At 46.0% G+C, this 16,502-nt stretch overlaps 1 protein-coding gene across 3 annotated transcripts in view; it reads left to right on the forward strand.

Annotated features, from left to right (window-relative positions):
• The first annotated feature begins 11,542 nt into the window (after nucleotides 1–11,542).
• The window catches only part of RAPGEF2 (Rap guanine nucleotide exchange factor 2), a 249,480-nt gene continuing 244,520 nt past the window's right edge, over nucleotides 11,543–16,502 (forward strand). For all 3 annotated transcript variants that reach the window (XM_060114714.1, XM_060114729.1, XM_060114723.1), the window contains exon 1: nucleotides 11,543–11,700. In XM_060114714.1, the coding sequence (XP_059970697.1) occupies nucleotides 11,632–11,700 (69 nt within the window). In that variant the 5' untranslated portion in view covers nucleotides 11,543–11,631. The remainder of the gene's footprint in view (nucleotides 11,701–16,502) is intronic.

The following is a 16,502-nucleotide window of genomic DNA, read 5'->3' on the forward strand; positions in this document are numbered from 1 at the left end:
TCAAGTCTCAGCTCCACCTAATTGTAAAGCATGTATGGTAACAGTGCCCACCTCACAGGGTCATTGGAAAATTGATTACAATGGTGCATCTGGAGGACACAGAACAGTGCTTGGCATGGGGAGCACTCAATCCCTGTCAGCCACTGTTATTAGTTACATAAGTGAATTGCCAGGAGCCCATCTGGGGAAATACCTTGGAAAAAACTTAATGGTCTTTGAGAGTCCTGGCATTGTTAGGTAATGACTATTGATCTTCACAAGAAAAGATGGGATTCACTGCTCGTGTTAATTTTTCTCGCACAATATACGCCCAGGACTCAGTGTCCCCCTCCCGAGGGTGAACTGCATATGAGAAAGAATATACAGCATCTGAAATTTCCTGCTGAAAGCTCTTTGTTTAGAAACCAGGGCTGCTAGTGCCTTTTGATTTGTGTTTCCAACATTTCCCAAATTAAGTATGAGAGTTGTGACTGGATATGGCCAAGGACTCACAATTTCTTTCTGAAAGAAAACAAGGAAAGTGGTCAGAACTCATATCCTGCTTCCTATCCCTCCCTACCCCCATTGGTTGCCTAGCCTTGTTCACAGAGGTTACTGACCTGGTTTAGTCTGTCTCCAGCTTGGCATGAGTTGGCCCAACCTTGGATCCAGAGTCCTTCAAAAGAATCCCACTTCTGGGCAAGGACAGAAATCGTGTAGTGACAACTGGATGGTCTGGACATTGTTTGGCACTTTGTTTGACCAGGAGTAGGGGTGGGGAGAAAGAACTGAAACCCTTTCAGAAAGTCTGTATTTTCTCCAATTCCCATTTCATTGTGTTTAAAAGGAAGTTTAGGGCTTCCCTGGTGGCGCAGTGGTTGAGAGTCCACCTGCGATGTGGGGGACACGGGTTTGTGTCCCGGTCTGGGAAGATCCCGCATGCCGTGGAGCGGCTGGGCCCGTGAGCCATGGCCGCTGAGCCTGCGCATCCGGAGCCTGTGCTCCGCAACGGGAGAGGCCACAACAGTGAGAGGCCCGCGTACCGCAAAAAAAAAAAAAAGAAAGGTCAAAGGAATATCTTGGCCAGCAAAAGGGATGCACTCTAATATTGACAGGTCCCAGGAAAGAGACTCACAGCTAAATTTGCATCTGACATAGTAGCATAGACTGCAGATGTTTTAATCACACAAAGAGCTAAACAGGTGCTCTGCTGAGATCTCTTGTAGTATTATTTTTTTTTTTTTTTTTTTTTTGCGGTATGCGGGCCTCTCACTGTTGTGGCCTCCCCCGTTGCGGAGCACAGGCTCCGGACGCGCAGGCTCCGGACGCGCAGGCTCAGCGGCCATGGCTCACGGGCCCAGCCGCTCCGCGGCATATGGGATCCTCCCAGACCGGGGCACGAACCCGTATCCCCTGCATCGGCAGGCGGACTCTCAACCACTTGCGCCACCAGGGAGGCCCTCTTGTAGTATTATTGTCGGGAGAAAACCCATTGGCCTAGGACCCAGGGCCAGTACTGCTGCTAGTATTTGTTCTAAAAATTCTGCAGTGCTTTTGTGTTCACAAATTGCCATAGATCTTGATGGAAGTTGTCTTAAACTGCAGAAAGCATGTCTTGAATGTGTGTGTGTGTGTGTGTGTGTGTGTGTGTTTAAAATCACCATAAAGATAAATGGGTGGAAGAAATGCTTCAAGTTAAGTTTGCACAGATTCTACTCGGTTACCAGCTTGTAACCCTGCCGCTAACCTTGGGTGGAGACCATGGAAAGCTCCTGGAGCATCATTCTTTGGCCCATGATGGGCCAGGTAAGGCACAGATTGATTTGATCTGAAAATGTGTTAAAAATATGTGAATTGCAACTGTCACAAACATACCACTTGGGAATGTAAATTGGTGGAGCCGTTATGGAAAACAGTATGGAGGTTCCTTAAAAAAACTAATAATAGGGGCTTCCCTGGTGGTGCAGTGGTTAAGAATCTGCCTGACAATGCAGGGGACACGGGTTCGAGCCCTGGTCCGGGAAGATCCCACGTGCTGCGGAGCGACTAAGCCCGTGCACCACAACTATAGAACCTGTGCTCTAGAGCCCGCGAGCCACAACTACTGAGCCCACATGCCGCAACTACTGAAGCCCACGCGCCTAGAGCCCGTGCTCCACAACAAGAGAAGACACTGCAATGAAAAGCCCATGCACCACAACGAAGAGTAGCCCCCGCTTGCCGCAACTAGAGAAAGCCCGCGCGCAGCAAGGAAGACCCAACACAGCCGAAAATAAATAAATAAAATAAATAAATTTATATATTAAAAAAACGAATAATAGAGCTACCATATGATACTGCAATCCTACTCCTGGGAATATATCAGGAGAAAACTATAATTCAAAAAGAAACATGCACCCCAATGCTTATAGCAGCACTATTCACAATAGCCAAGACATGGAAGCAACCTAAATGTCCATCAACAGATGAATGCATAAAGAAGATGTGGTACATATATACAATGGGATATTACTCAGCCACAAAAAGAATGAAATAATGCCATTTGCAGCAACATGGATGGACCTAGACATTATACTAAGTGAAGTAAGTCAGACAAAGACAAATACCATATGGTATCACTTACATGTGGAATCTAAAATAAGGCACAAATGAACTTATCTATAAAACAGACTCACAGAGGTAGAGAACAGACTTGTGGTTGCCAAGGGGGAGGGGGTGGGGGACTTGGAGTTTGGGAATAGCAGATGCAAACTATTATATATACAATGGATAAACAATAAGGTCCTACTGTATAGCACAGGGAACTATATTCAATATCCTGTGATAAACCATAGTGGAAAAGAATATGAAAAAGAATATGTATATGTATAACTGAATCACTTTGTTGTACAGCAGAAATTAACACATTGTAAATCAACTACACTTCAATAAAATACATTAAAAAAAACATACCACTGTGAATTTTAGTCTCTAATTAAATTGGATCTCTGGTTCATTTAATTTTTTATACATATTTTTTAGATTTAGTCGTTGGAGTGCTAGGTGCAGATTTACACATGTTCATATTTGGAATCAATAATTCTGACACAAAAAATGGGACAATAAAAAAATGGGACAAGAACACACACATTAGTAGATGGCAATCATCCCTTGCTTTTTGAAATGGACATAAACCTGGCAATAGATTCAATATTTGTAAGAGTCAATTCTGGTTTTTCACTTATTTGATAAAAGCAGAGATGCCATCAGACTTGGGTTTGATGCGTCTGACAAGCAGCTCCTATTCTGCCCTGTGGAGTGCGGGAGCCTTTCTTTCTGGGGACAGCAGCCCTGCCTGGCTCTGCCAGCACTCTTAGCCTTGTGAAAATGCTGATCATCCCCAGCTAGGAACCACTGCCCCAGATAAAACATTACTTACCTTTGAGGCTCTAGGCTACTTGCTATAAGTAATTAAAGTTTATTTACTAAAATAGACTGAATAAAGGAACTATCTCTAAGTTCAAAATTCTGTATGTAAAGTCAATTAGGCCAATATATTTTTAACCTAAAATCTTTCTTTCCTAGAAATTTGAAGGGCCATATAAATATTCTTTGACTAAAGCTATTCCTTTAAGGGGAAGGGAGAGATGAGAAAGAGTATTTACTTTTTAAATTAAAAAAAAATTTTTTTGGCTGGACCGCACAGCTTGTACGTGGGGTCTCAGTTCCCCGACCAGGGATTGAACCCAGGCCCTCAGCAGTGAGAGCGCAGAGTCCTAACCCCTGGGCCACCAGGGAATTCCTGAATATTTACTTTTATAAATCCTGTTTTGAGTCATTGTCAGAGTAATCTAGCAAGGAAGATACTTTTAAACTATATTTTACAAAGGTAGAAACTAACGTTCAGAGAGCTTAAGCTCTTTCCTCAAGGTCCCAGAGCTCATGTCTATCAGAAAAGGCTTTCAAATTCAAGGTTGTGTGATAGTAGATTCTAAGGATTTCCCACTATATCATATATTCTACTCTGCCCTTATAAAGCTGCATTTTATTGACTCCACTGGGAAAAAGATGACATTTTTTCCCCCCTGCAGCAACGTGATAAAGTTCTGTTAGTCCAATCACTTCTATGCTAACTTCTGTGTCAACAGCCCCGTCTCTGACGCACCCAACCAGGTTTGGGTGGAGTAATGTGAGTTTACTCGGTCTTTACCCTGATTTAATTACCTTTGGATTCTTACAGACAGCTATGATGCCACAGGCTCGTTCCTCGTAGGTGGGGTAAGCATGAGACGGAACCAAACTCAGTCTTAAATGTCTTACCAGCACTTATCACTGGTCATAGTTCTGTGATAAGTAAAATGTTCATATAAGAAGAACACTGAGGATGGCCAGGACCATCGTGATGTGCCTCTCCAGGGCTTGGAAGCTTCTCTTCTGAGCTATATCTCACCTATTATCTTTACTGCTTCTTGTATCAGATCCCAGCCAATGGTCAGAGTTTTTTTTGCTTTTAGTTTTGTCTTGTTCTTTGCCATTTATTGGTGCTTTCCTCTTTCAGGTCTCTAACTTGATATATCTTCATACTGAAGGTTTCCTCCTTCAACCCCCATAAAGGCAATGTGCTCCCGGCTCCCCACCTCCCCACCCCGGACTTCCCTCCTTTAAATTTTTGTGTTGCAAAATAACACACCTTCTGATAGTTAAAACTAACATACAATGCAACAAAATAGCCTCCTTTTCCAAACCGGCCCTTAGTGCATGTTTCCCACGCCCTTGTTTGCCCTTCACTTCCTCTGCCTAATTTAGATTTGCAAGCTCAACACACAGACTCTCTGTCTTTGTTTATGTACATATGGTCTAGCACTAGTCTTGGGTTTAACAAATATTAAATAATCATGACTTCAGAATGATTGTTAGTATTGGTCTTTAAAAAAATCACAGCTGGTCAAGAATACTGCTTTTTTTTTTTTTTCCCCCTCACAGACCTTGTCTGATTTTGTAGCTCTTATAGCAGACAGCTGTATTATAGCACACTTGCTTTCCCCTTGAATACCACTTGGAGACCAGAGCTGGTGATCATTGTAGCTGCTTTTCTTCATTGGAACACATTTACAAATTCTGCACTGCATACCAGTGTGCTTGTGGATGTAATTTCAGTCGTATGTAACCACCTTAACATAACTGGAGAAACTCAGATACAATTTTATACAATGTTCCACTGTGCATGTTTGAAATGGAAGGTTTTTTTTCTCTCTGCATAATTAATTTAAGCATTCATGATATCCAGTATGGGCTTTTAAAATCTATGCATGAAACACTCATTGACTGTGTGGTGGCAATTACATTGTTAGGTTTTGAACTGAAGTCCTTAATTTTACCTATTTTCAGGCTTAAAACAAACAAACAAAACAAAACAAAAAAACCCCTGAATCTGCATACTTTACCTAAACCCTTTTAGAGGTCTCCTTAAAATTGGCCGACTGATTTTGCACTACAGTTCCACAGGGCGATTCATAAAAATAAATGCCAAACACTAGGCAACAATAGAAGGAATTGACAGTGGATCAAAAGTTAAACAATGCATTTCCTTTAAGAAATGTCAGCATCAGCTTTCTCACAATCAGGAAATAAAGAAGGCTGTGCTCTCCCACTGGTCCAATAGTTCAAATGCAAACACATCAGCAGAAGAAAGTGGTTATGTCAGGGTGCAGGATGCAATCGTGTAACCGGATAAAACAGTTCTATTTGTTAGCTCGAATATATATTTCTGATTTATATTTTTATTTAATTTTGTGGCCAAGGCAGAACCAAGGTCATAATACTGATAAATTAGGAAAAAAATGGTTTCTTCTTTTAGAATCAAGTCCAAAATATCTACACATCGAGATGACATCTACATTAGCACTGTTCTTACTCATGTGACCACATCCTCAGCTGTGAATTTATTAGGATTCCTATAAAATCAAACCTAAGAGTCTGTGTCTAAGTGTGTATTCGATACACTTCATCTAACTTGTTTCATGAGCTCTCTGCTATGTACACACTGTCTCTCCCTGGGCTCTGTAACTGTATTCTCCACCAGGGACTCTGGAATGCTATTTGCAGGTAGATACAATATTTCCTAGTGGAGTGTGCTCTGTTGAAAGCGATACAGTGTCTAAACTGTAGCCTCCCACTCCCCTGAGATTCAAGTAACTGCAAAACAATGTGAATAAAAATTGTCTGGGAGGAGCCGGATTCATGGGAGGAACACCTTTACTAGGATTCAACCCCTCTCAGCTCTAAACCTTGCTTTCAGACAACTGTAACAGCTGGACAAGATGGTAACGAGAGGTATCTCTTGTCCTAGAACAGTGCAGCTTCCTGGATCCTAGTGCCCTGGCCATTCTCCTAGATGAGGTGAGTAAATTAGGCAAATGCCTGGCACACAGAGTCAGCTCCCACGAGGCCAGGAAACGGAGCACGCTTGTCTTATCCACCATTGGTACTCTATAAACACAGAGATCAGTACCTAGTAGACAGCATGCCATAAATATCAATATTTATTGACTGAACAGTGCACGTTCAAGGTGTTTTTTTGAACAAAATGACTATAGATAGATAGATGTAGATGTATCAATATTACTCTTATGTTGTAGCTGGACCCATAGGAATTTAAAAAAATATATCTACTCACTTTAAAAGATGACTGTAGGGCTTCCCTGGTGGCGCAGTGGTTGAGAGTCCGCCTGCCGATGCAGGGGACACGGGTTTGTGCCCCGGTCCAGGAAGATCCCACATGCTGTGGAACGGCTGGGCCCATGAGCCATGGCCGCTGAGCCTGCGCGTCCAGAGCCTGTGCTCCGCAACGGGAGAGGCCACAACAGTGAGAGGCCCGTGTACCGCAAAAAGAGAAAAAAAAAAAAAAAAATAGATGACTGTAAACACCTAATCTATATAATATATTTAGAGATGTAGTAATATTAGGTTTTACTGCTGGAATCATCAGGCTTTTTGAAGTTACAAGTCGAATGGTATTAAGGCCAGAACTTGAAATGCATTTCTAGACTTAAAATCCAGTGTTCTGTCTCTCTATCCCCTAATGACTTTCTAGATAATATGATGGTTCTAGAAACAGAACAAAGAAGCTGTCATCTTTATATGTGCCTTTATGAAGCAGCATAATAAATGGCTTACTTTATGGTTATTGGAGCAATTTGGTTTAGACTAATTGGCAAACTGGCAGGTCTGTGTCTAATTCTGTCACCCATGGTATACACAGCATACTGTTGGTGCTCAAATGTTAATAAAAAAATAACAAATTGAAAAAAATCTACTCACTTTAAAAGATGACTGTAAACACCTAACATATATTTTATTATATAAAATATATAAAATATATAAAACAAAGCAATGCATGCCAAGTATCAGGTGTGCTAGATGCCGAATGGCATTATTAACGTACTTAGATAAGTAATTATAAATAGTGGGCAAATTAACTTTAATTGAAATTAAATGATAGCTTAGAGGTTGACAGCGAGTTAGTCATTTTGTTGGTGGATAAGACATACTATTAGCCCCCACCTGAGCTCACTGGGGCAATTCAGTATCACAGCAGAGCAGTCAGAAGAAAAAGAGTTGGGTTTGCATCTGTAATTCACAGCTTTCTGGCTGTGCGGCCTGGGTGAGTTGAGTTCCTGCCCACTGCCTAGGCTTTGAGGGGCCCTGCTCCGGCTTCACCCTCCCCATGGGACAAGGAATTCCATGCTTTCTGAACACCTTGGGCCCTGGAACTTACTGCCCTGCCACTTCCAGGCCTGACTGTCCAAGGCTGGACTATCGCTGGAGGAATCACCAGGGGGTAGCTTTTGTGAGGGGGATGGTGCGCAGGCGAGGGTGTCCTCGCGTGTATGAGCCTTTTTGTAATACATGATGGAGCAGAGATGGGATAAAAATGGGGTGTGAGTTTCAGGCCAGAAACCAGTAGTCACTGCCACACTGTGTTCCAGTTAATTTATAGCTTTAGGAATTTACGATGGGGTCTACATTAGCTTGCCCTGGGCCCTTCCAAACTTCCAGGCAGGCCTGGAACTAGGGCAAGTCACCTAACCTATTTTAGTCTTAGTTGCCTCATCTGTAAACAGGATGATAATAACTGTTCCACTAACCTCAAAGGGTTGGGATGATGAAGATGATCTTAAAAATAACTACCGTTTGTTGAGCATACACCGTGGTTCAAGCACTTTACAAGTCACTGTCACTTTGCATGGATTCTCTTGGATCCTCGAAAATCTTCAGGGTATGCCATTTTTATCTGCTTTTAAAAGAAGAGAAAACAGGCTCAGAGAGGTTAAGTTTCTCTCCTAGCCTCCCCTTCCCCATCAGAGATAATATATGTATCAGTTTCATACACATACAAGGTAACACTATAGCTATTCATTCATTTACATCACTTTGGGGGAAGCAGCAGTGAACAAAAGGAACAAAAAAATCACTGACATCGGAAGCTTACATTATGGTGGAGGAAAACAATAAATAAATCAAGTAAGTAAAATCCGTCGTATGTCAGATGGTGGTAAGCAAAGCAAGGGAGAGAACTAAGGCATGTGGAGATACAGGGAAAGTGACATTTGAATAAAGACATGAAGGAGGGAAGGGAACACCATTCTAGGTTTTGTTTTGTTTTGTTTTCTGGTGGCCTAGGGGAGTGGTTCACTAATTTAGGTGGCAGAGGAACAGCAGAAGGAAAGGCCATGAGACTGTGGCTTGCTTACTGTGTTCCAGAAGCAGCACGGAGGCCAGTGTGGCTGGGAAGTGAGCAGGGGGTAGAATAGTAGGAGATGAGGTCAGAGAGATAAAGGGGGCGGGGGTGGGGAGGGAATGAGAACCAGGTCTAGAGGTCATTTAGGCCGTGATAAATAAGGACCTTGAAAAAAAAAAGTGATGGGGAGCTCATGGACTTTTTGTTGTTGTTGTTAGCAAAGGGATGACATGAGCTGCAGTGAAAAGACTCACCCCGACTCCCTCGGTGCTGGAGGCAAGGGCAGAAAGAGGGAGGCCAGGTAAGTGGTTACTGCAAAGCTCAGGCAAAAGATGATGCTGGTGTGGACCAAGGTCATGGCCGTTGAGGTGGTGGGTAGAGGTTAGATTCCAGATATGGTACTCTGAAGGCTGAGCTGACAGGTTTACTGAAACCCGGGGTGGGGGGGGGGCGGTAAGAGAAAGGAAAGAGTCAAGAAAGAAGCCAAGGCTCTTCACCTGGGCAAGGGGTGACAGAGGTAGATGCCATTAGCAGGAATGTGGAAGTCTGTGGGTGAGGCATGTCTGGGGCAGGAGATCTGGAGCCTGGTTTGCGCAGGTGGATTCTGAGATGTCTACTGGGCACCAGATGGAGATGTCAGGTATGTTTTTTCACTTCATTAGATCTGACTTTTCTTCTCCTCTCTCTTCACAGAGCTGTAATGGCACTTATTCAAGGTGGTGGTGGTCTAGGTCATAAAGAATTGGATGCTGGGTTTCAACTAAGGGGTTCGAGAGAAATATGGGGAAGCAGTTGGAGCACAGGGTAACACCAAGGGTCTAGAGAGAGAATTTGTAACTCAGATTGTTTCAGGAGGTTCGGCCAGGACGGTCCCTTCTCTTGCAAGCCACACAATCTGTTTAATGCCACACAGGTGACTTCAGGACCCTAAAACGTTTGTTCATAACCTATTCCAAGTGTTTACAATAAACTAGATGTCGAAAAAGTTATGTCTGAAAATTTAAAAAGTGTTCAACGTGGTAGGTCTTGAAAGTAGCAATCCTCCTCTGAGTGCGGCCTCCATAGAGACAGCAAGGCTCGAACTTGACGTGGGTGGGGAAGGGGAGCCAGATTAAAATCAAGCTATAGGACCAGGACTCCAGAGCTGTGCCCGCTGCTTGGCTGGCCTTACACACCTCGACCTGGCTCGGGGGTGGGAGTGTGAGCGGGGAGGACGCAGCAGGACTGGTGACATTTTAAAGGGCTCTGTCCTAGTGCCTCTGCACCAAGTGAGCCCGGGTCGGATCCGGGGTCTGGACGTTTACCCGGCTCGTGCCAAGCCACATCTGCCAGTGTTTCTGCTTATGTCACAGAACTTGCTGTCCGAGTCTCACCTTTAAATCTGGAGTGTTCGCCCGTCTGGGGGTGGTGTTTGGTCTAGGGTTGAACTGGTACGTTTCCATCTCCCTCCTTTCGTGGTCATTGAAGTGTCTGAAGGTGCCCGGTGAGCACGGAAGGCAGGAGAGGAACGCTGTCCCTGCAGCAAGTTGAGGATAAGCCAAATAAATCCCTAGAGGACTGATCGCCTCTGGGGCGACTCGTAGCCAACCCCTGGTTCAAAACGACTGCCCAGGGCGGCCCAAGCTGCGGGTCGGGCTTCTGTTCCGGGTCGACGTGCCGCCCCGGCGGCCGAGGCCTGGCGCCAGGGGCAGTCTGGAGGGGCGACGCGACGCCGCAAGTCCCCCGGGACGCGCGTGGGGTGTGGACAGGCGGCTCGGAGTGAGCCGCCAGAGGGGAGGCTGCGCCCTCCGCCCGGCAGCCGGGGCGCGCCGCCTCCCCGGGGCCAGGTGGTGCGGGGACCCCTCCAGCCCGGCTCAGGCGCGTCGACCCGGGAGGCCCGGCGCGCAGCTCACCTGGGCCGCCGAAGGTGCCGCTCCGGAGCGAGGGCGCGGCCGGCTGGCGGGCGGGCGGCGCGGGGGCGGGACCCGGAGCTGGGACGCCCCGCCCCCGCCGACGCGGCGCGCGTCCAGTGGCCGCCGGCCCGTCACTCGCTCTTCACCATGGTTGCAGCACAAAGCGCCCGGCCCCGGAGGCCGCTTCCTCCCTAAGCGCGGCGGGGCGGCGCGGGGGCGCAGGAGGAGGAAGAGGCGGGGAAGAGGAGGGGAGTCGCCGCTTCCCAAACACTCTCCGGGGGGCTGTGCGCGACGCCCGCTGCCAGGAGTCCGGACCTGGTGCCTGCGGCCCCTTCCCTCCGCGCCCGCAGCCCGGGAACAAAGTTGCCGAGAGCCCGCGGGCCGAGCGCGCAGCCGGGGGCGCTCTGGCCGCTCCGCGCGCGCAGATGTGGAGCGGCGGCGGAGCGCACGGCGGCGGCGGGGCGGCCCGAGGGGATGCAGCAGCCGTCGGGGGGCTCGGCCGAGCGCAGTAGAAGGAGCCGCGGCGCGGCGGCGGGGACGGCGGCCGAGGCGACCCGGCTTCGCAGCGCCCGGACCTGAGCCGGTCCTCGGACGGCGGCCGCGGCGCCCCCGAGTGCTTCCCGGAGCCCCCGAGAGGAGGGGGCGGCCCTGCGCGCGGAGGAGCGCGAGGCCCGTGCGCCCCAGCCAATCCCTCCCCGCCGCTCGAACTCCCTAAAAATAACTCAGGCCGGCGGGGGCCGGGAGGAGCCGCCGCCGTCCCCGGGAGGAGCCGGGGAGGCGTGTCGAGCCCGGGCCCGTGGGGAGCCTTCCCGGCCGCGCGGCGCGGGGGAGGCGGAGGAAGCGGGAGCTCCCGGCAGCCGGGCGCCGCGGGGACCCTCGGGCCTCGCGCGCCCCCCGCCCCGCCGCCGCCGCGGTTTGGCTGGTTGGCCCGAGGCGGGCGGAGCGCGCAGGGCGGAGGCGGCGGCGGCGGCGGCGGCGGCGCTGGGCCGGGAGGCGGCGGCCGAGGGCGCGGAGCAGCCCCGGCTCGGGCTGCGGGGGGAGATGGCGTCCTACGTGGATAACAGCTTCCGCCAGGCGGTGATGAAGAACCCGGCCGAGAGGACCCCCCAGGTGAGCCCCGCGTCGGCTGCGCGCTCCCTGCCCACTCCGTTCGCCCCGCGCGCCCGCGCCTCGCGTCAGGTCCCCACAGCTTCCAGGGGCTTCGCGTCTCCGCGTCTCCCCTGGCCGTCCTGGCGTTATTTCCCCCTCTCCTGGATCTTCTCCTCCTTTTCGCTGCCCTCCCCGTACCGACCTGCTCCTGCGATTGCCCCGCGGGGCAGGGAGGTCTCTCCCGAGAGTCCCCTCTTCCCGGCCGCCCGCGGGGCCCGGGAGCCTCTCGGGGCGGGGGGCAGTCACCTCCCCTCGGCCGGCCCCTCCTGCCCCCCCGCCACCGGCCGCAGGCGCCCTTCCTCCCCGTGCTTGTGGCCCCTGGTACCTCCAGAGTTCTTCGGCGTTTGCAGAGGTGTAGGAGGAAACTTGCAGGGCTCTGCGGAACGCGAACCCGTGCTGGCCTTCTAAAGTAAAAGGTTGAGATGTTTGTATGTTTACTATTTTTCTTTTCCTTTTTTTTTTTTTTTTGGAAAAGTGATGCCGCTTTGCAAGGAAGGGGGGGGGGAGTTGAATAGCTAGGTTAGTGCTTTTAGTTTCAACTGCAGACAGAACTGCCGAGCAGGCATATTCAAATACAGCCCCGGGAAGGGCACCCTGCGGATTCTTTTGGTGTTGCACAACCTTGTCAAAATTAGATAAGTTTGTTAACCTTCATACGTTCGTTTACCTTCAGGCTTATTTTTCTCTGGCTTTAAGTAGAGGAATTGCTGATGGTGGTGCATCTGGTCGTCTGAAGTTGGACTAGAGAGGCGGAAATTTTGTAAAAATGTGGTGGTTTGATTTTTTTTGCTTTTAGCTGCTGACTGGATAATGACGCATGCTCCTAAGCGTTGGGATGGTGACTACAGGGGATCCTGCTGCCAACCGTCTTAAGACAAATAAGCCCTCCTGATCCTTGGGACCATCAGACATTTAGGATCTAATTCTTGAAAGAGTTGCTTCGCTTGTTAGGTGTTGGATGCCATCTGTTCAGAGCCAAAGGCTCTCCTCTCTGATGTTGATTGTCATTATTTAATGCGGGGAAAAGAGAATAAAATAGGCGCTTCCACTGGCTGCCTTTGGACAAGGCCCAGGAATGGCACCTGGTACGGTTTTTGATTTTTCATTTTTTTTCTGATGGATCCGGCACATCTGGGGATCGTAGGTAGATTGCACTCGTTTACCAGACTGTGGAAGATGGGTGGTAATTTTGCAAGGCAAATTCACTTCACAGTATCTCCAGAAATTTCCTAATCCAAAGGATTACTTTATCGAAAACAAGGAAGGTCCTGCTTTTTGCTCTTGTTGCACTGCTTCTCACGTGCCTTCTGCATCTCCTGTTGGTTTTAAGTTGTCAGTCAGTCAGTCTTCTGCAGCTGAAGACGCACGTTCCCAGTCACAGTGTGATGGAAAAGCCCATTTCAGTGAAATGTTTCAATGCCTTTCAGTGTTGGAAGTGCCAAGTGAAATCACACATGCTGAGAATATTAGAACCTAGCAAGGCAGGTCAGAAAATGATGTCAGAGGCCTTTAGTGGAAATTAGAGAGCCGGGAAGTGGAATCTCCAGTTGGTTGATTAGAATAGCAATGACTCTAAACCTACTATCAGGTGGGTGGAGGGGTGTGTGTCCCCCAACGAAACTGGAAGAGACAGAGCCTCCACTGTGACCGCGTGTGGACTGTGCCAGAGAAATGAGCTGTTAAACTTCCTTGTTTACGCGCCGGTTGTGGAGAGCAGAGTGAAAACCGACCAGCACAGAACTTGGCCCGAGTCAGAAGTGGGCCAGTTGCTACTGACACCGCAACGTGACCGCTTCGCTGACCCTCTGAAAGCAGCACATTTCCCCCACCAAACCTTCATAGAACAAGTCACCTTAGAGAAGCCTACCCAACATTTGGAACATTCCTAAGTGTCCACCCTATTAACACTGATGCTCCCTTGGTTATTACTAATGCAGACCTACGTGTTTGTTTATTATTTTAAAGAGAAAGTAGATGGAAATGTGAATGTTTTCCACCTTCACCCGGCTTGTCAAAAATAATTACTTTTCTGAAAGTTTGAAATTTACTCAAAAGTAAAAAAAAAAAAAAGTTTTGGTAGCAGGTGCCTTTTCTGTTGAGTGCTTTGAGAATGCAAGGGCTGGAAGTTTTTCTGCCCTGTCTTTTCTCTTGAGTGCTCTGAGGGTCAGAAGTTTGTAATATAAAAGCAAAGTTATTAAATAAACTTGATACGGACAGACGGATATGAATTAGGAAAGTTTTGCTGTCATGCTTCCTTCTGTTCCTCAGGATAGATTTGGTGAAGGAGTTTGTATGATTCTTACGGCAGGCAAAAGAAAGGTGCCTTAAAAGAAAAGAGGAACAAATATAAATATTTTTTGTTAAGTTCATTTTCTTCCTTTTTTCTTTTTTTTAACACTACCAACCCAGTTTGTCTCCCAAACCCTGTGAAGACGTGGTTTTGTACAAGGTCACTCAGTTGCCTAGAAGTAATCGTGCTGTCACTCGTGTAACCTAAGAAGTTAGCTCCAAGAGAATCTGGGGGTGGGGAGAGCCTCAGTGCAAACACAGGACCTTTGAAGAGTGTTATGAAATTAGGAAGCTTTTCATGCCCACCTGGAAAATGGAAACCCATTTTCCCGTTTATTTAGGCACGTCACTAGAGGGGGAATGGCAAGGAGAAACAAAATTGTCACTCGAATTTTTAGCTAAATCTCACATATTCATATTTAAGGGACTGTCACTATTTCACCTGATATTCTGAGAGGACAAGAAAAGCTATCTTTAATCCAATGTGTGTCCCATATTGTGTGTCTGGAAAGTGGCTAAGTTCTAGTCAGTGGGGCACTGTATCCTCAATAACAAACCTCCTTGAAAATAAGGAGCACTAAATGTCTTATTAATATTTTTCAGTGCACCTCTGTTGAAAAACAGGACTCTTAAGTAACTGCTTTATTAAACTGTTGGGGTTTATGTCTTTAATCACTTACATGGGAAGCTTGGTCACCTAAGCAATTAAGTGAAGTGAAAGATGTAAATAAATAGAGATGTAATAAAGATGTAAATAAAGATGTAAATAAAATAAAGATGTAAATAAAGCTTTCCCCTCAAGTCTTTAAACAATAAAATGATTTTTCTAACCCATATTATTAACTTATTGGATTCAGACCCTTTCAGATTGCTTAGGTAGAGTGTTTAAATGCCTGTGTTTAGTTTTTCAGGTGAAACATCTATTGCAGAATATTCTTCTACTTTAAAGATTTAATATGATGTGTTTTTAGCTAGTTGTAAAAGTTACTTTTTAAAATGGTTTGTGTAAAACAGCTTCTGCCTCATCCCTTCCTAATTAATAATATTACTTTGTTCTTCACTACTGAAATTTTTTTTTTTGGCTATTACACCTTTTGATTTAGTTGCTAATTCATGAATTTGCCATTGGAGAACTCTTAACAGTACAAGACTTAATTCTTTGCAAAAGTCACTCAGTAGAATGTGTCTTGAGTCATAATGAGAGGGCTGAAAAAGTGCCTTTAGCCCAGAGAACTTTAAATTATGAGAATCTGCACAGAAGAGTATCTCTGATGAATATTTAACTTTCAAATCTAGTGGAAGAATTGTGTCTATGACAGATAAATTTTCCATCTCTTTTTTATCAGTTTATGAGCAGTCTTATATTTTCATCTGACAACTTATACTTTGATTATATTTTGGCTCATTTTGGGTCTCTAGTAATAAATAATTTGTCCCTTAAGTAGTTTTTGTTCGTAAAACATAACTAAATGGTCTGGGTGCACTTTTGAAAAGCATGTCTCACAAAGTAATGACTGGCCACAAGCAATTTAGCTTTCATAACAATGATATTTGAATTTGGAGGTTAAACAAATACACATATATTACTGAAAAACCAATTTCAAACTGTATTAGCATGTGGCTCTGAACAAGTGAGGACTTGAATTTATGGTAAAAATTATTAACATTCTTTTGCAATATTGGTGGAAACTTAGTCACCTTCAAATAACCTTTAAAACATTTAGTAATTAACAGTTCCATAATTAGCTTTGCATATCTTGGCTGAGGTTCAAAATGAACCTCTCCAGCTGCAGTGCTTCGTGGTGGCTGGTGTTTAACACAGTCCTTTCCAGACCCCCCCTGGGCTTTCACAGACACTCAAAAAAAAAAAACAAAAACACAAAAAAACCAAAATTAAAAAAAAAATTAAGAGGACTTCTGGTTGCCAACTTGTTGCAGTTTTCTTCCTCTTGAAAAAGGACGTAAAATAAAAACAAAACCAGCTATAACCTCCTAGCACTATCATTTAACTTATTTATGAAGACTCACCATGCTTTTTTTTTAAATTGAAGTATAGTTGATTTACAATGTTGTGTTAACTTCTGCTTACAGCAAAGTGATTCAGTTAAACATATATAAATTCTTTTTTAAAAATTCTTTTCCATTATGATTTATCATAGGATGTTGAATATAGTTCCCTGTGCTATAGAGTAGGACCTTGTTGTTTATCCATACTCTGTGGTTTGCATCTGCGAACCCCAAATGCCCAATCCATCCCTCCCCTACCCCCCTCCACCTTGAAACAAGTCTGTTCTTCTTTAAGAAAATTTACTGTTGCCCTAAAAAAACTTTATCCAGGTGGATTTTGGGGGGAGTTAAATGAACACAATAAGGTCTGCCTTGGGTGGTGTTTGAAATTCAAGTCTTATAAAGTCATATTATGTAAAGTAATAGTGGCATATGCTTCCAACCTAAATGAGCTATTTGAAAAAAGA

The sequence above is a fragment of the Mesoplodon densirostris genome, chromosome 1, assembly GCF_025265405.1.
Source record: "Mesoplodon densirostris isolate mMesDen1 chromosome 1, mMesDen1 primary haplotype, whole genome shotgun sequence".
In the NCBI taxonomy this organism is placed as follows: domain Eukaryota; kingdom Metazoa; phylum Chordata; class Mammalia; order Artiodactyla; family Ziphiidae; genus Mesoplodon; species Mesoplodon densirostris.